Raw genomic sequence first — 24174 nt, 5'->3', positions numbered from 1 at the left:
GTTACTTGGGGAGCTTAAAAATAAGATGGGGTGGGAGTTCCCTTCGTGGCTCAGCAGGAACAAAATGTGACTAACATTCATGAGCACACAGGTTCAATCCCTGGCCTCACTCAAGGGGTTAAAGATGTGGCATTGCCATGAGCTGTGGTGTAGGTCACAGATGTGGCTCAGATCTGGTGTTGCTGTGGCTGCAGCTCTGATTCGACCCATAACCTGGAAACCTCCTTATGCTGTGGGTGCGTCCCTAAAAAGACATAATAGTAATAATAATAATAATAATAATAATAATAATAATAACAATAATAATAATAAAAGATAGGGGTTGGGAGTTCCCTTTGCGGCTTAGCGGGTTACGAACGCAGCTAATATCCAGGAGGATGTGGGGCCAATCCCTGGCCTCTCTCAATGGGTTAAAGGTCTGGCATTGCCATGAGCCATAGTTCACAGGTGCGGCTCAGATCCCATGTGGCTATGGCTGTGGATGTGGCCATGGCTGTGACAGGCAGCTACAGCTCCAGTTCCCAGCTGTGGATGTGGCCGTGGCTGTGACAGGCAGCTACAGCTCCAGTTCCCAACCCTTAGCCTGGGAATGTACATATGCTGCGGGTGCTGCCCTAAAAAGCAAAAAAGAAAGAAAAAAGATAGGGGCTCCAGGCTATACACTGACCCAGGGCACAGGGCTGGGCATTGGTATTTTTAAGAATTTCCAGGAGTTCCCATTGTGGCTCACTGGGTTAGGAACCTGACTAGTATCCATGAGGATGCAGGTTTCATCCCTGGCTTAGTGAGTCAAAGATCTGGCATTGCTGTGAGCTCCGGTCTAGGTCACAGGTGCAGCTTGGATCCTGCATTGCTGTGGCTGTGGTGTAGGCTGGAAGCTGTAGCTCTGATACAGCCTCTAGCCTGGGAACTTCCATATGCCGCAGGTGCGGCCCTAAAAAAGAAAGAAAGAAAAAAGAAATTCCTCAGGTGATTCTAATACGCAGTCAGGACTGGATCCACTCGGTAGTGGTGTCCTGATCTGCAGCCCTCCCTCACTACCTCCCTACTTGTCTGACCCTCTTGATGCCACTTGCAAATATAAAATCAAATTGCTGCTTTACAAATAAAATAGGTATGGACATAAGGAAGTCTAAGTATTTAAGACCAAGGTGGGCAGTCCTCGGAGGCCATGCCCCATTTACAGTGGGAGACTCTGAAAGAAGTATAGTGCTTTGTCTTTCCGGTGTGCCAAGACGCCCTCATGAGACTCTTCCCTGTTTTTCTCCCACATCACAGGCTGCCTGAGACCACTTGCCTCTTCTAACGGCTATGTGAACATCTCCGAATTCCAGACCTCCTTCCCAGTAGGCACTGTGATCTCCTATCACTGCTTCCCTGGATTCAAACTTGAGGGGTCTGAGTATCTCGAGTGCTTACACAACCTTATCTGGTCATCCAGCCCACCCCGGTGCCTTGCTCTGGAAGGTAACACATCTTCTTCTTTTGGAAACTGAATTTTGGCTTATTGAAGTGGATGTTTTGCTAGGAGGTAAAGAGCTGAGAATTATGGTCAGCAATGACTTTCGTTCCCTGAGTACACATTGCTTGCCTCTGTCCCGAGCAGCGGCAGCAAGCCTGGCCATTGGCCATGAAGCAATACTTAACAACCACACATAAAACCGGCCTTCCTCGATTCTTAGGCTTACAGGGAATGAAAGAGAAGAGTTTCAAGCATCAAAGGTTAAACTGCAAAATATTGCCAGGTTAAATGAAATGTCTTCAAAAATTAATTTTCTCTGCACAAAATGAAAACAGATTGTATTATGGCATCATTAATTTCACCCCTTGTTTTTTTATTGTTGTGTCAATGTTTCTTCCTCTTTCCGTGCATTTTATGGCTTAGCTGTAAAGTTTTGCTGCAAGTATAGACTTGGAAGCCTGAAACCGAGAGATTGTTCTTCCCTGTTTTTGTTAAATATATATGATTATTTTTGAGTATGGTTCACTGAGGACCACTAATCAATAGTGTAAAGTCTCACGGGGGTCAGAGCGTCCACTGCAGAATCAGGCCAGTGTCTGGGTGTAGAGTCTATAGAAAGTTCTCCTAGGCAAGTTGGGTGTGCTGGTCTGGCCCTCGCTTCAATTCAGGTCTTGAAGTTATGATCGAAGGAAACAAACCCTGATTTGCTTCTTGGCATCTGGATGCAGCAGATAGGAGGAGCTCTATAGGAGGGGAAAAAATGAAAGGAACCTTCAGTCAAGAGCCCATCTGCAGGTTTTCTTGGGAAACAGAGCAAGACACACTAGAATGTAGAAACCAACAAGTTCCTACAAGCCCTTTCTCCACACACGCATCTCAGTGAGGGGCGAGGTCAGAGTAGCAGGTGTGTTGTGGGGGGTGACAGCCAGAGGATCAGGGAAGGTGTCTCCTAAGGGAGACCATGGATTGGAGTGGGTTGGCTGGAGCCAGGGAGCCCCTTTGGAGAGACGGAGGGGAGGAGGGGAAGACAAGGGAGCTTGGTGCCCAAAGAAGTGAGAAGGCCAGCAGGGCTATAAGTGGTGCTTGCTGTTCACCTGGGCTGGAGGGTGGAGCCCACCCATCCAGAATCCCCTGGGGAACCAGAGCCTATAGTAGAGATGTCACAGAAAATGCAGGTCACCCAGTTAAATCTGAATTTCAGATAAACCAACAAATAATTTTTTTTCTTCTTTTTAGGGCCGCACCCACAGCGTATGGAAGTTCCCAGGCTCGGGGTTGAATCAGAGTTGCAGCCATCGGCCTACACCACAGCTCACAGCAGCACCAGATCCTTAACCCACTGAGCGAGGTCAGTGATCGAACCTTCGTCCTCATGGATGCTAGTCAGATTCATAACACACTGAACCACCATGGGAACTCTATAAACAACAAATAATTTTTTAATATGAACATGTCTTAACTATTGGATGGGACTTACTTATGGTCAACAATTATTCTTTGTTTATCTGATCTTCGGCCATATCTGAGTGTCCTGTATTTTCTTTTCTTTTCTTTTTTCTTTTGGTCTTTTTTGTCTTTTGAGGGCCGCACTCGCAGCATGTGGAGGTTCACAGGCAAGGGGTATAATGGGAGCTACAGCTGCCGGCCTGTGCCACGGCAAGAGCAATGCCAGATCCGAGCCATGTCTGCGACCTACACCACAGCTCACCGCAACACTGGATCGTTGACCTACTGAGTGAGGCCAGGGATCGAACCCGCAACCTCATGGTTCCTAGTCAAATCTAGAAAGAACAATGCCAGATCCGAGCCATGTCTGCGACCTACACCACAGCTCACCGCAACTCTGGATTGTTAACCTACTGAGCCAGGCCAGGGATCGAACCCGCAACCTCATGGTTCCTAGTCAAATCTAGCAACCCTTGCCAGGAGGGCCAAGGGCACCCCACCCCCTGCCCCATTTCTCCTAGGAACAGCTCTTCTGCTGTCCTGACGCCACTGGCAGGTGAGGTGAGTGTAGCTGCTGATGAATGGGGGCTTTTCTGGTTCCTCAAGGTTTTTCCCTACTCAGATAACCAGAAATAGAGGATCAGTTAAAGGGCCTGTCAGTTGGAAAGCCCTATTTTAAAAATCTTTTGGAATTTGGTTTAAATGCCTTTTGTGCAGTTATATTCTGATGAGCTTCATTTGAGGACTTCAGAAGCGGTTTTCCTGGAGCTAAGGGGATATGATGGGAAGAGGCATAAAACCAAACCTCACTTCAAGGAGAAACAAGCTAAGGTTCTGAACAGGAGGCTGTGAGTGCTTCTGATTGGAAATGAGTCTCAAGCTTTGACACTGGTCCCTTTTGCTCTGCCAGCCTGGGAGAGAGAGTGAAACTCAGGTGACAGCTGCCTGTACCTAGACGGCCACCTGATACCTTCTTTTTTCAGTTTTTAAAAAATAATCTTTACGTCTTTACTTTCAAAATACATGCTCCTTGCACTTATCCATTGCAATTAGTTTGCCAGACCTTTAAATGCTACCAAAGGCATGATTCTAAACTGAGAGGCCCCGAGAGGACTGAAGGGGATTTTGTCTGGGGGTTCCTGGGAGTTCCCGTCATGGCTCAGTGGTTAACGAATCCGACTAAGAACCATGAGCTTGCGGGTTCAATCCCTGGCCTCGCTCAGTGGGTTAAAGATCCGGCGTTGCCGTGAGTTGTGGTGTAGGTGGCAGACTCGGCTCGGATCCCGCGTTGCTGTGGCTTTGGCATAGGCTGATGGCTAGGGCTCCGATTCGACCCCCAGCCTGGGAACCTCCATATGCCGCGGAAGCGGCCCAAGAAATAGCAAAAAGATAAAAAGACAAAAAAAAAAAAAGAAAGAAAGAAAAGAAACTGGGGGTTCCCATTGTGGCACAGTGGAAATGAATCGGACTTATATCCATGAGGATGCAGGTTTGATCCCTGGCCTCGCTCATTGCCTCAGGGACCAATCTGGAATTGCTGTGAGCTACGGTGTGGGTGCCGCTCAGATCCCACATTGCTGTGGCCGTGCTATAGGCTGGCAGCAGGAGCTCAGATTTGACCCCTAGCCTGGGAACCTCCCTATGCCACAGGTGCGGCCCTAAAAAGCAAAAAACAAAAACAAACAAACAAAACAAAACAAACAAACAAAAGAAACTGGGTTCAACTAAGCAGTGAGTTAAAAGAAGAGGTAAGGATTCTCGAAGATGTATCCAGATGCGTCTGGGTGTTGGTATTTCTTTAACTCTTGAATCGTGTCTGTTTCAAAGGTGGTGCTTTACTTATGCAAATAGACCACGAGTGGTCCACACAGATACACTGTCCAGAAGGAAAGTACTCACCCCTTTCCTGTGTCACCCGCACTTCCCCTCCCCCCACTTTCCTGTCTTCCTGAGCACACAGTCTGGCTTCTCTTGATGGCAGGGTGACCGTTAGCGCGCTGTGCTTTGCATCACGTTGCTCTTCAGGGCTTTGAAATAGATGAGGGCGTACTGATGCCAGCGGTCAGACGGCTGCTAGATGGCTTTCTCTCTCTTTCTCATGGCTGCACCTGCTGCATTTGGAAGTTCCAGGGCTAGAGGTCCAATTGGAGCTGCAGCTGCTGGCCTACGCCACAAGCCACAGCAGCATAGGGATCCTTGAGCCACTGAGCAAGGCCAGGGATCCAACTCACATCCTCGTGGATACTCGTTGGTTCTTAACCTGCTGAGCCACAGTGGGAACTCTCCGGAAGCCTGTCTCTGTGAGCTTTCTATCCATCCGTCCATCAGCTGTCAGTATGTCTGTCCCTGCAGGTTGCCCCACGCCCCACTGCTTTTTCTCACCTGCCATGAGCCCCAGGTGATGGTAGGGGTGCTGCCGTGTGTTGATTTGAGTGTGGGTTTGCATCCGCAGTCTCCTACTGCATCCTTTCGACCTGGGGTGAGTCGCTTAGCTTCTCTCGGCCTCCTCGTTCTCATCTGTAAAATGGGGAGGTGAGGATACTTACCTTGTGGGACTGTGAGGATCCAGTGTGACAATGCATGTAACGCATTCAGTGATGTGCCCAGCACACAGTAGGTGGTCAGTCAAGCGTCTACCATTTTTACTGCTCTGAGAATTGTGTACAGAGTCATAATAAATGAGAATCTGGAGGTGACTGTATGAGTAAAGTGCCAGGATTTTTTTTTTGTCTTTTTTTGTCTTTTGTGTCTTTTGAGGGCTGTACCCGCGGCATATGGAAGTTTCCAGGCTAGGGGTCGAATCGGAGCTGTAGCCGCTGATCTACACCACAGCCACAGCAATGCAGGATCCGAGCGAGCCCTGTCTACAACCTACACCACAGCTCAGGGCAAGGCCGGATCCTTAACCCACTGAGAGGGGCCAGGGATTAAACCCACATCTTCATGGATTCTAGTCGGGTTCGTTAAACCACGGAGCCACGACGGGAACTCCAGTGCCAGGCTTTTATGCATGACATTGTGACACTATTTTGCCAGCTGCAGCTTTGGTTATTCGCATACTTTTAACTGTGTTTGTATAAGACAAATCCCCAAACATGGGAGAAAGTACCGAACAATAGTAATAATTGCCATTAATCTTGAGAGCTTCCTGTGTGTCAGAATGTTCGATACAGTATTTCATTTAGTCCCCTTACTGCCTTTGTGAGTCTGGGACTGTTTTTAACTACATTTTACTGATGAGCAAATGCAAGTTTTTAAAGGTTCAGTAACTCACCCAAACCACAAGCTAGTACATGGGGAAGTAGGGGCTCAAACAGGTCTTTGCCTCTTCAAAGCCCACGCTCTTCATCACTCAGATGCATTACCTAAGGATGGATCATCTAATTTGCTCGGCTTTCTTTACCATTTGATATCTTTACAGCCATTTTTCAAAAAATAGAAAAGAGTTATTTCATAGGAAAGGATTTGTCCTTTGGGTCCAGTTTTCCTCCCGGTGGAAATCCCAGCTACAGGGGGCCGGGAGTCCAGAGGAGGCCCTGCTGCCCACTGGGTGGCACAGAGCCCTGACCACTGTCCCCAAGGGCTCATCAGTGCCCCCATCACAGCGGAGCCTCACCTCAGCCATCGGACTGCTCGGGCATGGTGTCTCCTGTCGCACGCCTGGAGACTGACACCTCACACAGGGCAACCTGATGTGTCTATACATCCGACTCTTGGCCGCAGCTTTTTCCACCACGTGGTGCTTCCTCTCCCTGGTGGAACAGTGCCGACCTCACTGGCACCGGTGTCGAGTGACACCTGTCACACTCGGTGTCAACAGTCCTGTGATTGGTGCCCGGCTTCATGAAGAAGCTTATAATTTGGGAGGGAGAGCTCTGGCAGCTCCACCAAAGGTGGCAGGAATTCCGAGGCGCAGGAGGAAGGTATGGGTGATGGGTTTCAGGGCCCGTGTTATTGCACCCATCTCACCAAGTGGAGGACACCCGTCTCATGTCTGTTTTCCCAACGCCGAGTTGCGGGGGTAAAACACCTGAAATCACAGAATCTTGAACCAGAATGTCGTCTGTGTCATTTTAAAATCCATGAATGCATAAATTTGAGCCTGCAAGGTGAGTCTGTTCTCGCGGTGGGCCTGGGTGCTTTTCCTTATTTCTGTGTATCTCTTTTTATTACTTAATGCATTTATTACATTTATAGTTGTACAACAATCTTCACAACCAAATTTTACAGCATTTCTATCCCAAACCCTCAGTACATCCCCCCACCCCCAAACCCGTCTCATTTGGAAACTGTAAGTTTTTCAAAGTCTGTGAGTCAGTATCTGTTCTCCAAAGAAGTTCCGTCTGTCCTTTTTTCAGATTCCACATGTCAGCGATAGCATTGGATGTTGGTGTCTCATTGTCTGACTGACTATACTTAGCATGATAATTTCTAAGTCCATCCATGTTGCTACAAACACCGTTATTTCTTTCTTTTTAATGGCCGAGTAATATTCCATTGTGTACATGTACCACATCTTCTTGATCCACTCCTCTGTCGATGGACATTTAGGTTGTTCCCGTGTCTTGGCTATTGCAAGTACTGTTGCAATGAACATTGGAGTACACGTGTCTTTTCGAGTCATGGTTTTCTCTGGGTAGATGCCCAGGAGTGGGATATTTCTGTGTATCTTAATGTTTTTGATTTTCAGGCCATCTTCATCTTTAAGGCTCTCGCTCTCTCTCTTTCTCACACCACCCCCCACGCAATTCAAGAAATATGTTTTTTTAAAAAAAGGCCTTTGACAGTGAATGTGGGCAGTTTCTCATTTGTAAGCAGTAAGAAGGTGGTCTAGGTTGTCAGCTGTGGTTACGGGACCCCTGCTAGGCACAGAGCAATACCAACTTGGGCTCTGGGAAAGAAAGAAAGAGAAAGGGGGGGGGGAGTGAGGGAGGGAAGGAGAGAGAGAAAGAAAAGAAAGAAGGAAAGAAACAAAGAAAGAAAGGAAGGAAGAAAAAGGAAGGAAGGAAGGGAGGGAAAGAAAGAAGGAAAGAAAGAGAGAGAGAGAAAGAAAAAAAGAAAGAGAAAGAAAGAAAGGGACATCCTTCCCTCCTTTGAAGAGTTTACACCCTTATGGGGAGAACAAGATGACAGGTCCCATTGCCCAGAGACGAGCATCCTCCTGCACAGCCCGCGTCGGCCCGCAGCTTCCTTACCAAGGACCACGTGCCTGCTTCTGCATCTGGACGATGTAGAGGGAAGGATCTGGTAGGTGGTATCACAATTGGAAAATGAAAAAGTCTATCTAGGAATTTACAAGTTGTTTGTTTCTTTTCCCTGGAAACCAAACAGAAGCATGTTTGGGTTGGTTTTTGTTTTGTTTTGTTTTGTTTTTGGTATTTGTTTGGTTGGTTTTTGTCTCTGCTCAGGACTTTGGGGAAAGAGAAAGAGTCTAACCCTCTCACTCATTCAGGAGGACTGCATTTTGAGGCTCTGCAGAGCTCATTAGCCAAGGCAACATGCCTCGGTCTGTGCAAGGCGTGCCAGCCCAGTGGTGTGAAGGTGGATTATAGGAGGTTATTGAGGGGCATAAAAATAAGCAGATGAGCCAAGCCTGCAACAAACAGTTATAGGGAGGGCTGCAAATACACTCATCTTGGAAGTCCCATTGATGCTGTGATGTTGGGACTGCAGAGGATGCTGGCTGCCAGTGGCTGCAGAAAAACACGGGCTACATGGGGAAGAACCATCCAAAAGCCTTAAGTATTCAGAACATTCTGTTCACATTCAGGTTTTCAAATTCCCTGGAGGTAACACGTGTGCTGGGTGTCTGCTGGCAGGAATTCCTGGGGGCAGGTTAACCACAGCTGAGATCACGCCACTGCGTCTTTCTGAGGGCTGGGAGGACAGGTAGTTGATGCCAGAGCTTGGAATTTTTTTTTCTCTTTTTTGCTTTTTAGGGCTGCACTTGTAGCATATGGAAGTCTAAGGGTCGAAGAATCGGCCAGTAGCTGCTAGTCTGCCCCACATTCACAGTGATGTGGGATCTGAGCCACATCTGTGACCTACACCACAGCTCATGGCAATGCCAGATCCTTAACCCACTGAACGAGGCCAGGGATCGAACCTGAGTCTTCATGGATACCAGTCGGATTTGTTTCTGCTGCGCCGCAGTGGGAACTCCTAGAGCTTGGAATTTTGAGTCCTTGGTTGGGAACTCCCCACTTAAAGACCCATCTGGTTCCCAACCATTAGATTAGAGGGCTGGGTCCTTAAACCACAATTCCTTCTTTCAGTAGCCTCTAGGGGAAAAGATGGGCTCAAATCTAGAAAAAAAAGGACCCGTTAAACATTTAATGGGATCAGAGTTTGAAAAGAAAATTACCGAAATCAGTGGTATATGCTATTTTAAATAAATGCCGTTCAGCAAAATGTTTTATGTCCACGTGCTGAGCATTTTGCAAGGCACGGAGGACACAGAGGCAAACTGTGACACAAGATCTCTGCCCCTAGGCTGGCTCATCCCACCTGCACTCGGTGGAAGTTCACTCTCTGCACATGTGGGGCTCCGTTTGCAACATTGCCTTTGTAAGTTTCTCTGGGCCCCTAGTGGTAGAGAAGCTTATCACCTACTCTGAGGCCCCTTGGAAGGGGTTCTCAAGGGGGTCTCTGGTTTTGCAGGAACTGGGGGCATGGGGGTGGGCACCTTTTGCTCTGTCTGGATTGGCTCTGCCACCAGATGCCTGGGCTTTACCCCCAAGACAGCAGGAACTCGGGCTTCCCGGGAAGACTGAGAGTGTGAACTCAGGGCCCCAGGAGGGTTTGCTGTGCTTGTGTGTTGGCTTTTCCCAATCAGAGGACTAAATCTTCCCAGGAACTGTAGGCGCCTTCAGTTTCGTTCCCCATGTTATGGGTGGTGGTTCCCTCAGCGCTGAGATATCTGTGGGCTTTTTCAGCCTTGTGGCTGTCATTGCTCCCAGGAACAAGCAAACCCGACCTCATTAGAATCTGAACATCCAAAACTTTTTTTTTTTTTGTCTTTTGCCTTTTTAGGCCCATACCTGCAGCCCATGGAGATTCCCAGGCTAGGGGGTCAAATAGGAGCTGTAGCTGCCGGCCTACACCAGAGCCACAGCAATGCCAGATCCGAGCCACATCTGTGATCTACACCACAGCTCACGGCAATGCCAGATCCTTAACCCACTGAGCGAGGCCAGGGATCGAACCCACAACCTCATGGTTTCTAGGTGGATTTGTTTCTGCTGTGCCATGGTGGGAACTCCCAGAACTTTTTGTTTTTAAATCCAGCCAGTCCCCAAACTCAGAAAGCCCACTGAGTTCCCACCCCCTGGCCCTTTCCACTCATTCCCAGCCCACATGGACACAGATGCAAGTTGAATCAGTATCAGATTCAATTATAGGCAATGCGGCCACGTGATTTCCTAAGAACTTGCTAGCCCCCAGGGGTCCTCTTAAGTTTGCATCCTTATATAAGAAAAGAAGGAAAAATAAGAAACTTTGGCCAAATGTAAAATCACTTGAAAGGTTCCAACTTGGGGTCAGAACTCAAAGCCGGCTGGAACAGGGAGGGTTCCCAGCTGCCGAGCTGCCTTTGCAGTGTGACTTGCTCCCAAGTCAAAACTCGTCCCAGTACAAGAGGAGCCTGCGCCATCTCTCCCTCCAGGAAGCCTGCCTTGGGCAGAAGCGACTCTCTACCTCAAAGTGAATCCTGTGTAGGAACACAAAAGACAGCAGAGAAATCCAGGCTCCCTCTGCTAAGACCTGTCCTGCATTTTACCCTTGGCAAATAATACCCCGCGGTATCATCACGGCCCTCCCTGTGGCAAGGAGGTTCCCATTTTACAAAAGGAAACTTCAAAGCACAGAAAGGAGGCCAGGCCTTGTCTGAAAAAGGCTGCTGTGAATTATTGTCCATGGTGAGGACAGGTGTCGCCGTGTCATCCATAAACCAGAGTCCGACACCCTGCCATGGAGCTGTGCGCCTCCTGTTGCCTGGCTAGCCTGACAAGCAAGGGAGAGTCGGGTCTCTCGTGCCTTCCTGCTCACCCGTCCTCAATCAGAAAGTGGCGAGTGGGACCCCTTAATTAGCTGGAAACTTCTGTGTTGAATGTTAAGTCAATCAAGGGAAATGATAGAACTGAGTCACAGCGGGATTTATTGGTGCCAGTTTGGGATCATTGATCATGGAATTCGGAGCTTAGAAAGCCTTAGAGGGAGTTCCCCCTGTGGCACAGCAGAAACGAACTCTAGTATCCATGAGGAGGAAGGTTCCATCCCTGGCCTCGCTCAGTGGGTTAAGGATCCAGTGTTGCGGTGAGCTGTGACATAGGTCGCAGAGCGTGGCTCAGATGTGGCGTTGCCGTGGCTGTGGTGTAGGAAGGCAGCTGCAGCTCTGATTCGACCCCTAGCCTGTGGGAGCTTCCAAATGCCATGGGTGTGGCCCTAAGAAGCAAAAAAAAAAAAAAAAGAGAGAGAAAGAAAGCCTTAGACATCACCAGTTTGCCTTTCCCCACCCTCTGCACCCTGGAACCCCCTTTGCAGAAATGAATTGGTAGCATGTTTATACGAGGCCTTGGGGCTGGGAGTACCAGCGAGGTTCCCACCCCTGTACCCCAGCTCTGGCACCACCGTGCTGCCTCTACATGGGGGACCCAGGCCACTCACCTCCTCTTCCTTCCGCACCTACATTCTTGAATCAGAAGAACAATCAGAAGTTCAGATTCCTAGGAGCAACTTCAAGACAGTGCCTTATTCCTTCCTGCCCTGGCATGTGACATATGAGCTCATCAATCTGTAGCCATCATTGGAGTTCCTGCTGTGGTGCTAGCATCTTGGGAGCCCTGGGATGCAGGTTCGATCCCCAGCTTTGATCTGATCCCCAGCCCGGGAACTCCATATGCCTTGGGCCAGCCAAAAACCAAAAAAAAAAAAAAAAAAAAAAACCCTGTAGCCATCATAACTAAAATGTCCTCTGATCCCTTCAAAGGTTTGGGGTGCCTGCTTCATGCCAGGCACTGCTCAGGCACCTTTAGTACATGACCTCTCGTCATAATGAGCATCATGAAAAGTAAGTGTGGTGCTAACAGCAGAGGAAGAAATTCAGCTTCCTGGCTCTTCCAAGGTCACCCTGCTCACCAGCAGCCTAGGTGTGGGGCACCCAAGCCCACACCTTCTACCTACACTGCTCGTCTAGGTACTTATAGGACCCAGAGTAATTGTTGAAGATTAGGGCCTGGGCTCTAATCCTCGCTCTGCTGCTTGCTGGGTGGGCTGGGGAGTCCATTTCATCAGGATGGGAAGTGAGGGAGCAGGAAGAGCTGCTTTCTGAGGCTCTTTCCTAGCCGCTTCATTGCTTGACTGCTCTGAACCAGAACCCATGGTTCCAGAGAGACTGCCTCATCCTCCGATGGCTCTGGGAGCAAACAAAGGGCTGGGTGATGAGAGTTCCTCCCCTGGATGATTGCTCAGTTTCCCTAAGACTCATATTCACACCATCAACTCACCACCAGTAGACTGGCCAGAGAGGAAATTGATGCTGGCGGGTGGTCCTCTTGGCAGTGAGCTCTTCTCTTGTCTTTATGTAGCCTAAGAACCACTCTGGGTATTATTATGCCCTCTCCCCTGACAGGCCTCAGGGAGTAAGTTGGGAACGTGGCCTCAGGGAGTAAGTTGCAGAGCCAGGATTCAAAAGATTCTAAAGATCCAGCCCTGACCTGACTTCTAGGCTGTGCTCCTTCTCCTTCCCTACTGGGTCCTGTGAGAGAATCTGGATCCCTGCCTTCTGCCTCTGCTCAGCTGCCCATGAGCCACTTTTCTCTGCTAATATTCCCTGTAACCTGGCCTTTTATCATGTAAGAAGTTTGGGAGGGAGGAGGGAGATACACTATACAATTTTTTTGGCCCAAGCCATGCTGTCTATAAGGATGGATAATGTGGGGAATTTTCCTCCTTCCCTCCTTCTGTCCCTCCCTCCTTCCCTCCCTTCTTTCCTTCCTCCTCTCCCTCCCCCTTCCCTTCCCTCTCATACCAAGTGTACTATGTGCCATGGGGCCATTGCTATCAGGAATTCACGTGCTGCTCACCCCAGCTGGAGTGATAATAGCACTGACCATCTGGTCACCCACGGCCACCCAGGCCTCCCATGGTTCAGAGCAGACCAGCCAGCCGGGGCCAGGTCTCCACCCACCTCGCCTGGACTCTCAACGCTCCCTGCACACAGCCTGTGATCCTTCCAGCGCTGAATCCAATATGAAACAGAATCCACAGAAAATGAAGAAAAGAGCAATGAAAGACTTTTTTCCCCCTCTGTGCTCAGTGTAGCAGCGGGGTCTCTATCCACAGGAAGGGGGAGAAAGGGCTTTTGCTTTATCTGCTTATCTGATCCTATACCCTCCCCTCTTCTCCCCCAGTGTAAGAGGATTATACGAGGTGCAGAAACCCTTGATCACGTGGTTCGGCCCTGTCCTCGAGGCCCTGAGGCCCAGGAGGTGCCTGAGAAGGGGGGGGCAGGGGGTCCAAGGTAGCTTGGTTCCAGCCACCCCCACCCCAGGGGCTCTGTTTTCTGTATTCACATCTTGCATTCCCAAGATTGTGTTCCTAAGATTGATTTGGGGAACAAGCTTGCTGGTGTCGAATGTGAAACTCATTTCTCTAGTTCTGCCTCCTTAGAAACTTGCAAAATGAAGTGATTGGCCAGGTCACATGAAAATTCTCCCATCTCCTCCAATATCCGCCTTCAAGTGTGTGAGTGGATGGCTAACTTGGGATCTCCACTGGGGACCCCGCTGCCATCACTCAGTGTCTCAGGGCGTTTCCGATCTTATTCTCAAAAACGAAAGGTTATTTGGTTCCCTTTGAAGACAGATGTGTTCCCTGGGCCGGGGACGGTAGAAGTCTCAGGCTCTCCCCCGTCACTAGCCAGGGAGAAGCCCTGCCTGCAGCAATGCAGAAGGCGCTTTGCAAACTCAAAATGTGCCCCACAACCTTGGCACCTCTGTTACTGCATCGCATCCTCTGCAGGCAGTGAAGATTCCTGTATTCCGTGCTGTTTGTCCCACAGCCACCTTGCCTGTGACCCTAACGGGGCTTTTTATTAGAGGGAAATGCAAGATAGCAAGCAACTTTGTTAATTTATTCTTTTCAAGCAATAGTAAATTATTCTAATAGCACTTCCATGTACTGTGCATACATTACAGCAGAGTGATTACCGGAAAATAGCCGTTGCTTGTCGTGCCAGAGTTTCTCAGGGATCCCTGTGCTTCATTTCTCTCTCTCTTTTTTTTTTATACAATAAGTAATTGCCACTGTCGCATCTTCCTCTTCTCGGGCACACGACTCTCTTGTGCTCAAGAGTGGATTGTGCCGTGGCATTAAGAAGCTTCATTATTCTTTTTTTTCTCTTCTATATTGAATCCAGAAACACTGATCTTTCTGTCACAGGAAAACCAAGAGACTTTGTCCTTATTTTTCAAGTGGAACCAAGTTCTCGGGCTTCCGGACTATGACATCATAGGCTCTTTTTCTCTTGAACTCTCTGACCCCTGACCTGATGGAAGGCCCTGGACTCTCCCTCCTCCTCTGTCCCCAGGCCCTCTGTTCACCTTTGACCTTTGGCAGGCCCCGCCCACCCCTTGCCTTCCTTTTAGCCTCTGTGGAAACACGTGACCACCATCAGCCCTGCAGCTCCTTTGGGCTCCTGGAATTCCTTTTTTTTTTTTTTTTTTCTCCACTTCAGTCAATTACAGAGATTATTGTATTGATGTCAAAAAAGAGAAGTGATTCCTTTTCCCACCAAAGGGGAGCAGAGGTGGCAGAACTCTGGACCGCATCCCACCAAATCAGGGAAAGCAGAGAATTTCAAAGGGGGACTTGGCTAACCCTCTCTCCCACCGCATACTCGCACTTAGGTCCCACCAGGCTCGGACTCAGCTTCTCCCAAGCGCCTCCACCCCCCAACCCCTCGGCTCTCAGCCGGGGAAGGCAGCCCATCCTGGGAACAGTGGATCTGGAGCCAGGCACCAACCCTCATGTCTTAATGGAAAGGTCTCAGGTGCAGGCGTGCAGGGCTGGGTTGAGTCATCGGCCACGGAGTAGGTCGGGAGCCCTGGTGCTGTGGCTTTGTCAAAGCCCCTTTCAGATTGTGTCACTGCGGATGTGCACGTTTTCTGCCATCAAAGCCACTCATACAAAACAGGAATTCTACACGCAAGCTTCTTCTGGGGAAACTGTTCTGAATTCATCTGAATTCCACACCTTTTACCCCTTTTTTCACAGGCTGGGGTGGATTCAGGGTTGGGGGGGCAGGGGGTGGAGCAATCCCTTTCTGCTGCTGCACTCATGGTTCTTACAAAAATGTATTTCTGCTTTGCCTTGTAGTCTTGTGTTTTTGAAAAGCTCACAGGCGGGCAAGCAGAAGTCTTTATTTTGTGATATTTAAATATCAGGTCAGGGAAAGGACTGCACAGCTAAGCAACCACAGAGCTGTGGCCAGTGGTTTGAGCCACGAGCTTGTGCTGAGAAGGGGACTTTATTATGCCCAGAAAATAGATGGCCGGGACAAATGGGAAAACGCGGGTGTTTGTCCTTAACCTCTAGACTGTCTTCTCCATTGCTGCTCCAGGTGGGGATTTATTTCCTTCTTCCCTCTCTGGAAACTCAGATGATGGGTATTTCGTGGTAATGAAACCACTTGCAATCAAGTGCGACACAGACGGTAATAAATCGTTCCAGTCACTCCTGGCATTTGCAGGCTGGGAGGCCCCAAGAAGTCTTCGGCAGGGGCGTTTGGGGTTCATTCCTCCCAGCTTCCACCCCCAGCCCCCCCTTTTCTTCAAGCAATGACAACGATTCCCCTTTTTCCCCAAAGTGAGTAGACACTGGGGATGATGGGCAGGTGAAATAGTCGCGCCTTTCCACGTCTATCTGGCTGTCTTGTGCCATTCATTCATTCTGTTCATAGGACCTGTGACATAATCCCCATATTCACCATCATTTTCTTTTTTGTACAGGAGGGTTTTTTGTGGTTTGGGGTTTCAATCATTGTAAAGAGCTGGTGCCTGACTCTAAATGTGCCCAGGTGTCTCTAAGGTTTACCCACTTGGCAGATACAGCCCCACATCCAATCGTTCCGCCTCCTTCTCCCAGCACCAGGGATCCTGCAGAAAAGTCTGGGGCTTTGCTTACATGCTGGCCTGTTTGTTCTTCGGTGGATGAGAACCAAATGCATTTTCTAATACCATCTCTCCCACTCCTGGGAAGGGAAGTAACAGGTCCAGGCTTTAAGGAGGAGGAAACAGCTAGGATTTTAAAAAGAAGCTGGGGAGTTCCTACTGTGGTGCAGTGGGTTAAGAATCTGACTGCAGTGGCTCGGGTTGCTGCAGAGGTGTGGGTTCCATCCCTGGCCCTGCACAGTGGTTTAAAGGATCCAGTGTTGCCACAACTGTGGCTTGGATTTGATACCAGGCTGGGGAACTTCCCTATGTGCAGGTGCGGCCATTAAAAAAAAAAAAAAGAAGAAGCGTTCCCGTCCCTGTCGTGGGTCAGCGGAAATGAATCCGACTAGTATCCAAGAGGATGCAGGTTTGATCCCTGGCCTCGCTCACTGAGTTAAGGATCTGGCGTTCCCGTGAGCTGTGGTGTAGTTTGCAGACGAAGCTTGGATCTGGCACGTTGCTGTGGCTGTAGTGTAGGCCGGTAGCCGTAGCTCCAATTTGACCCCTGGCCTGGGAACTTGCATACACCACAGGTGCAGGTGCAGCCCTACAAAGCAAAAATAATAATAATAATAATACTAAGATGAAACCAATAATATTGGAATTCAGATTTTAAAACTAGTCCCTACAACGGTGCCGACAGCGATCTGTATTTTCACACCGTAAAAATCTCAATCCAAGAAAATTTTTGAATTGGGAAGACACGTAAATGCATAGGAAGCTGGGAAGACAAGACTTCTAGAGACAGCCGTGACTAAGATTGCGTGTGAGAGGAACATCCCGCTCATAGCACTTGACCTTTAAAGATCCGGTGGCCCGACTGTCTCCAAAGCCCAAGGCTCCCCAGCCTGGTTCCTGCTACCGCTTCCCAAGAGGGGCGCCTCCTACCTCCCCAGGGGGCCCTTAAGGCCCCAGGCCTGGGCTGCAGTCGGCTCACATCGCTTTTGCTTTGCTCTGCCCACTAAAGCGTATCTCAGGACATAACCGCTCCCGGGTACACAACTTTCTGTGTGTTTTACGTCCCTTGGAGGAAATCTCCGTGTCTGGTTATTCCAGTGACCTTCTGACATGAGCCAGGAGCCCTCCTGGTTCCTGGTTGTTTCCCTGTGCACCTGGCCCGAGGGCTTGGCCACTCTTTCCCCGGCCAGGGATAGACACACGCAGTCCTCGAGTCCCAGGGCTACCAGCACCAAGTACCACAAGCGGGTGACTTAAAACAAGAGAAATGTCCTCGCACAGTTCTAGAGGCTGGAAGTCCCTGTGTCAACAGGATCGTGCTCCTGGGACCCAGGGTAGAGCCCTTCCTTCCTTCTTTTTTTTTTTTTTTTTTTTGCATATGGAAGCTCCCAGGCTAGGGGTCGAATCAGAGCTGCAGCCACAAGCCTACATCACAGCTATAGCAATGCAGGTTCCAAGCCGAGTCTGTGACCTACACCACAACTCACAGCAGCGCCGGATCCTTAACCTACTGAGAGAGGCCAGGGATTGAACCCTCATCCTCATGGATGCTAGTTAGGCTCATTACCCCTGAGCCACAATGAGAACATCCAGAACCCTTCCTTCTTGAGTGGGCTTGGTCTTCCTTGGCTTATGGCTATACCCTCCCATCCTCTGTCTCTGTCATCTTGCATCATTGTCCCTATGAGGCCGGATCTTCACGTGGCCATCTGCCTTCCACCTGGTTCTCCTCCTAGTAGAAGAACACCTGTCATGCTCTGTAATAACCTGTATGGGAAGAGGCTCTGAAAAAGGATGGATATATATGTATGGGTATAACTGGTTTACTTTGCTGACTGGACACCTGAGACTAACATAATATTGTAAGTCACCTATACGCCAATATAATTTTTTTTAAAAATAACAGAGTTCCCATCATGGCTCAGTAGTAATGAACCCGACTAGTATCCATGAGGATGCGGGTTCAATCCCTAGCCTCACTCAGTGGGTTAAGGATCCGGCATTGCAGGGAGCTGTGGTGTAGATCACAGATGTAGCTCCGATTCCAAGTTGCTGTGGCTGTGGTGTAGACTGGCAGCTGCAGCTCTGATTTGACCCCTAGCCTGGGAACTTCCATGTGCTGCAGGTGTGGGTCTAAAAAGACAAAAATAAATAAATACGTATTAATATTATTAATAATAATAAACAAATAAGTAATAAATAATAAGACTACCCATGGTATTGGATGGAGCGCCTGCCCCACTGTGGTGTGATCTCACCTCACCTTGACCACCTCTGCAGTTGCCAAAGGGAACCATATGCATGGATACCTGGTGTTAGGGCTTCAACACAACTTTTGGGGGTACACCACCCAACCGGCACCACATGCGCTCCTTGGCTTGGCTTGAGAAGCAGCAGCTGCCCTTCCTGTCTTCCTTCCACCTCTTGCATCCGGTTTAATGGTCTATCTTCAAGGCTTCCCAAACCCCAGGGGCCAGCATCCTTGGACTCTGCCCACAGCCCTGTCCTGAGCTGGCCTCTCCTCTGGCCCCGCCCACAGCATCCCACTGATGCCCGAGGATGAACAGGAGGGCTCTGTGTCCATCAGTGCCCCCCATCTCGCCTTGCTTCCCTCTAGAGGCTCCAAGGCTTTTCCAAATGCTGACCCACATCTGAGCCCACATCTGAGCAGATCAAGAAACCATGGCTCTCACATCTGGTCCTTGTGTGGCCTACCCTACCCTCCCCTGCCCCTGTGCACACTTAAACCCCCTGGCAAGACTCGGTGGGAGAGCACAGCTTCTGAATAGGTCTCGCTCAAGGTCAAAATCCCAGCTCTTCTATTTATTTGACCTTGGACAAGTAACATCACTTTCTTGAGCCTCGATTCCCTTACAACAAGACAATAACAACATCTGTTGTGCAAAATTTTTAGGATCAAGGGGAATAGTGCCTGCCGCTCTCTCCATAAGAGCTCGTTAAAAGTTGTCATTGTCATTTCTGCTTACATGTTATTTCATTGGCTCGAATATAGCGACTATGTTTATACGTAATACAGTTACTGATAAGAGCAGCTATCTATTTATTGGGCATCTATTTTTGTGTCAGGCACTGTGCCTGCTGACTTACAGCTATTATTTTTAACTGTTATAAAAAGCTCTGCAGTGTGGGTATCATTGTTCCCATTTTACAGAAGACAGAAACTAAAATTCCTCAGAAAGAGGTTAAATAAAGTACCTATAAGGTCACAGGGCTCCTAAGTGTGTGAGCCAAGATTTGAACCCAGGGAAGTGTAAACTCTGTGCTATACAAAGCTCCTTTAGTCCACGGATGAGTTAGGTCTCCCCAGCCTTTTCTCACGTTCTCACTCTCACCCTCTCTCCTTTCCTCTTCTGGTGGCTGACTTTCCCCTTTTCCCGTTTTCACTGTCCACTGCTTCTAAGACAGCAGTTTTCAAAGACATTCAGATGTCAGGAAAGCCTTGTACTTTTGACAGACTGGCAATTTTTTTTTTTTTTTTTTAGCAGAACACTAAGAAATATGTATGTAAACCTTAGAAGCACTTTTGCAAGCAGGAAACGTGGCTGTTTATTTTCTATGTGCAACATAGGGCCATACACATACGTGTAACATATACACAACATGTGTGTATACTCACACTTAGGAACAGAGCATAACCAATTGCTTCCCGTTTCGATGAACTTGCTGCTCAATTATTTATCCCCTCCTCTGCTAGGATCTGCTGATAGGAAGGAGAAGACACGAGAAATTTAAGAAAAAAATTTATGGGAGGAAAAATCAAAGTTCAGAAATTCAACACATTTGTGTATCAGTATGGTGCCTTGGTCCAGTTTGTGGGGAAGGAACTTAAAAATTGCCAGGATACACTGGCCACATTTTATATTCAGCATGATTCTAATGGTGGGAAGGTTCTCTGATTGCAGGAAGAGGCAGGAGAGGCTCATCCTAAGCGCTCCTTTAACTGTGGACTTTCTTTTTCTCTTTTCTTTCTGATTTTTAGGGGCACACCCACAGCATGTGGAAGTTCCCTGGCTAGGCGTCAAATCAGAGCTGCAGATACCAGCCTACGCCACAGCCACAGCAGCTTAGGATCCTGCCTCTGTGACCCACAACGAAGCTCAAGGCAATGCTGGATCCTTAAGCCACTCAGTGAGGCCAGGGATCAAACCTGTGTCCTCATGAATACTAGTTGGGTTCATTACCATTGAGCCACAACAAGAACTCCCTACCTGTGGGCTTTCTGTGTTAATTTGTGTCAACTTTAATCTTGGGCCCTTGATTTCTCTCCCTTCCAAAAAATTAAGCTGCCCGATGACCCGCAGGTATCACAACTGTAGAAATCCTGTTTGAGAAGATGGTCACAGCCTTCCGAACACGGTGACACTGCAGATGTCACGTGATTTCTTTTCACTGTGTGGTGAGTGAGTCAGGACTGGACTGGTGCTCTGGTCCCTACAAAGGAGGAAGCGCACTTCATCAGTGCCCAGAACCACGGGTCGGCTCTAGAGCCCAGCACCAGCCAGGCTTTGCTGCAAAAAGCTGTCAGAGTAAATCACGGTTGTACACCTGCTCCCTCACCTGTGAGCTCCTCCGTGTCGCCAAACCAGATACACTTTGGATTTTGTACGTGAAATCCTTTTTTTTGTTTTTTTGTTTTGTTTTGTTTTGTTTTTTGCTCTGAAGTTTCACAGTCGTCATCAGATGCCTTGTCAGGGACACCCTAAGGTGGTAACTCTGAGCTAGAAGCAGATCAGAGCCCCTCCCCCAGGGCTGCTGCATGATATTGATCTTAAATTTCACCTGTCAGCACATTGCTGAGCAAATAAACACGGGGCTCCGGCCAGCCTCAAAATAAGCAAAGCCTCAGCCTGGTCATCATTTGCTTCCCTGGGTGGACACGTTCATTTGCCTTCTGTGTTGTTAGAGCAGCATAAAAGTGGAAAGTGTTATGTGCTGTATAAATGTATTGATTTTCCCTGAGCCGAAAGCAAGCTTTTGGATGTAGCCTTGGAAACAGCTTGGGTTTTGGCTTTGGAGCGTGCCATGCAGCTTCCTGGAATCATTAACCAAACTTAGATCAGCCCGGGGCAAGCTTGTTGGTGCCGTGGCAGTTTTGATGATGAGAAGCCAGCAGAACTCCTGCAGGCAGAGGCTTGGCAGTTCCCCTCGTGTACTGCGCAGTGTCTGTGCTCTCGGGAGCTGCGTGGACCTCATGGCTGCTGGTCTGAAGGTGATGACTTTGGATTCATTGCTGGCTTTCCCACCACCTCCTCGTGTGCTGCCAGGCCGGCTAAGGGCCAGATTCCAGCCTTAAGAGAGTTTTCTCTCCTCGTCCCTGAGCTCAGCTGCAAAGCTTCCTCGTGATCTGGGGCCGTGCTTCTCAGACTGTACCTTGAAGCACCTGGGATCTTGCTAAAACGAAGTTTCCGATTCAGTAGGTCTGGGCTGTGGCTTGAGATTATGCATTTCTAACAAGACCCCAGCTGATCCCAAAACTGATGGTTCAGGGACTGCCGTGGAAGAGCAAGGGCTGAGTGGAAGGTGAAGATCCCCACTGGAAACTCTGGCAACTTAATTTGCACCCTGGCTCCCCTGGATGTTGACAGCCCTGCATCCCAGCAGGGGGCGCACTGAGGGAGCGTCATCTCCCAGCTCTCTATTTCCATGGCTGAGACAGTGCTCTCAGCTCTGACCACCCAGTAGAGTCCACAGCGCCTCCAAGACCTCGCCAAGCCGAGGACCCACTCCAGACCCCTTAGGCACAGCTCCCTGGGGGATGCTCACGTGCGGGGTTGAAGGACCACTGACTTCAACCCGTAAGATGCTCTTCAGATGGAGTGTTAATACGGGGGAGGGTGGGTGCCAGGCATGGTAGCAGCTGACTGAGGAAAGCAAGTGCTGTGCTATCTGCGTGCCCGTAGGTGGTAAACCCACTCTTGGGAGAAAGTTTCCAAAAATGTAGAAGGGCTCAAACAAAACACACGTTTGTTTTCACGCAGGGGAATCAGTGAGTGTGGGTCAGCCAGTGCCTCCTCTCCTCCCTGTCATTCAGGGCCCAGTGGAGACTCTGGTTTTTCCGGGTGCACCCCCTTGGAGGGGTGGGGGTGGTCTCATTCTAGAGCCAGAAGCTGGGAAGAGCTCCATGGATCAGGCCTGGAGGAGGAGTCATCCCTTGTGCCCACATTCCATTGACTGGAACTTAGAGGAACAAGGGACCCTGGGGAACATGTTCAGCAGTGTCCAGGACGGAGAGGGGACCGGGATGGGGGAACAGACAGCAGCCTCCAGCACCAGCCTCCACTCGGTGGGGCAAGTCTGGGTGCACAGACCAGAGGGCCAGCTCCTTCCTGCACGAGGACACCCAGGGGGCTGCTTGAACTTACGGGAGATGAAGGATGGAAACCTGCAATTCAGATCCCTGGGCTCGTGGCTCAGAAGGACTAAAAAAATAACTAGAGGGGAGTTCTCGCTATGGCACAGCAGATTAAGGATCTGGCATTGTCTCTGCGGAGGTGAAGATTCAATCCCCAGCCAGATGCAGTGGGTTATGGGTCCAGTGTTGTTGCAACAGTGGCGTAGGTTGCAGCTGCATCTTGGATTCGATACCTGGCCCTGGAACTTGCGTATGTGCTAAAAAAAAAAAAATAGAGGTGATAATGGCTTACATTCTTCCGTCCCCCAAAATAATTTCTCTGAATATTCACGGGGCACACAGACTCTTTTTAAACCTCATCTTCCTCTTTTGCTCATAATGAAATGTATACATGGTTGAAGGTCTGTGACCAGTGATAGAGAATTCTCAACTCTAAGCTCCCAGCAGGGGCCTCAGCTCGTACTGCCTTGGGGGAGGTGGCCTTCGGAGAGCAGCTCGACCACAGGGCCACACCCTGGCTTCCATCCATGCATACCTGTATCTGGTTCTTCCTCCCTCCGGCTCCCCTCCTGCTCCTGTCGGAGGCCAGTCTGTCTACTCCTGTGCCTGGGATCACGTCTTTCACCTTCATAATGACCTTGCGTTCCTCCTCCCATTCCACATCTTCCACCTTGGCCTCTGTGTTGGCCACTCCCTAGAGGACGTGTAAACGAGGTCTAGGCTCCTGTGGGGGTGGCCAGGGTCTTCCTGGCCCTCCTGCTGCCCCCCCCCCCCCGGGCCCCTTCCCTTCAGCAAAGCTTCTCTAATGAGTCATTTCCTGCTCCTCCCTGCACCCCGTTCCTCAGCACAAACTACCCCTTCTCCACTGGCCACTTGGGGCTGTGCTCAGATTGCTTCTCAAGGTCACCATGACTCCCATGAGGCCAAATCCAGGTGAAACTGACAGCGCTAATGGCCTGAACCCAGCCACAGCACAGACTGGGACTTGAACCCATGTGCCGGGACACAAACCCAATCTAAGGCCAGCTTGGGACTGGAACCCATGGTTTTAAATTAGAATCGCTCATCCTGTGTCTGGACTCACTGAGATCCAGGTTCTTCAGGCCTCTGCACAGAAGGAATTCAGCCAGAGACAAAGTGATAGGCAAGAAACAGAGTTATTAAGATAGGATGCTTGTGAGAGACGCAAGCTGGCACGCAGGGAAGCTTCTGACCAAGGATCTCCGGTGGGCTAGTTTTATTATCCAAGGGGCATGGGGGGCTGGAAAAGACAGCCTCTTCCTTTCTGGGAGTAGCAGCTCCTCCTTAGTATCCCTTAAGGTGTGTATTCAGATCAGCAGAAGGGTGGTCCTCAAACTCCTGCCCTGGGTCTGAATCTGAATGCAGACCTCCTCCCACCCCCCACCCGATGACCTGAGGCCCCAATTCTCGCACCTCCACTAGGCGAGCAAGGCTGCCCTGTGCTGATGGCTTTCCTGAACTTACAGTGGTCCCTCAATCGCTCCTAGGTTTCCTGCCTTATCAAGATCCCCCACTGGGGCTTCTACGACCACCTCTGCTACTCTGTCCCTATCACGGGCTCCCTCTCCTGTCCCCAGCTTTCTCAGCTGGCTGGGAACCACTGCCTCCTCCTCCAGACAGCTCACCTCTTGGCTTCCGTTGGCACCTCCCCGTCAGCTTGGCCACGACCCTCTTTCCGTCCGGCCGATTTCTCAGCCTTTGAA

At 49.6% G+C, this 24174-nt stretch overlaps 1 protein-coding gene across 1 annotated transcript in view; it reads left to right on the top strand.

Moving 5' to 3' along the window:
- Window positions 1–24174, top strand: part of SUSD4 (sushi domain containing 4) — a 154350-nt gene that overhangs the window by 100607 nt on the left and 29569 nt on the right. The window contains exon 5 of the mRNA XM_047755080.1: window positions 1279–1467. Coding sequence (XP_047611036.1) covers window positions 1279–1467 — 189 coding nt within the window. The remainder of the gene's footprint in view (window positions 1–1278; window positions 1468–24174) is intronic.

Source organism: Phacochoerus africanus, chromosome 12 (genome assembly GCF_016906955.1).
Source record: "Phacochoerus africanus isolate WHEZ1 chromosome 12, ROS_Pafr_v1, whole genome shotgun sequence".
Taxonomy (NCBI): Eukaryota; Metazoa; Chordata; class Mammalia; order Artiodactyla; family Suidae; genus Phacochoerus; species Phacochoerus africanus.
This window is presented reverse-complemented; position numbering and strand designations above follow the sequence as displayed.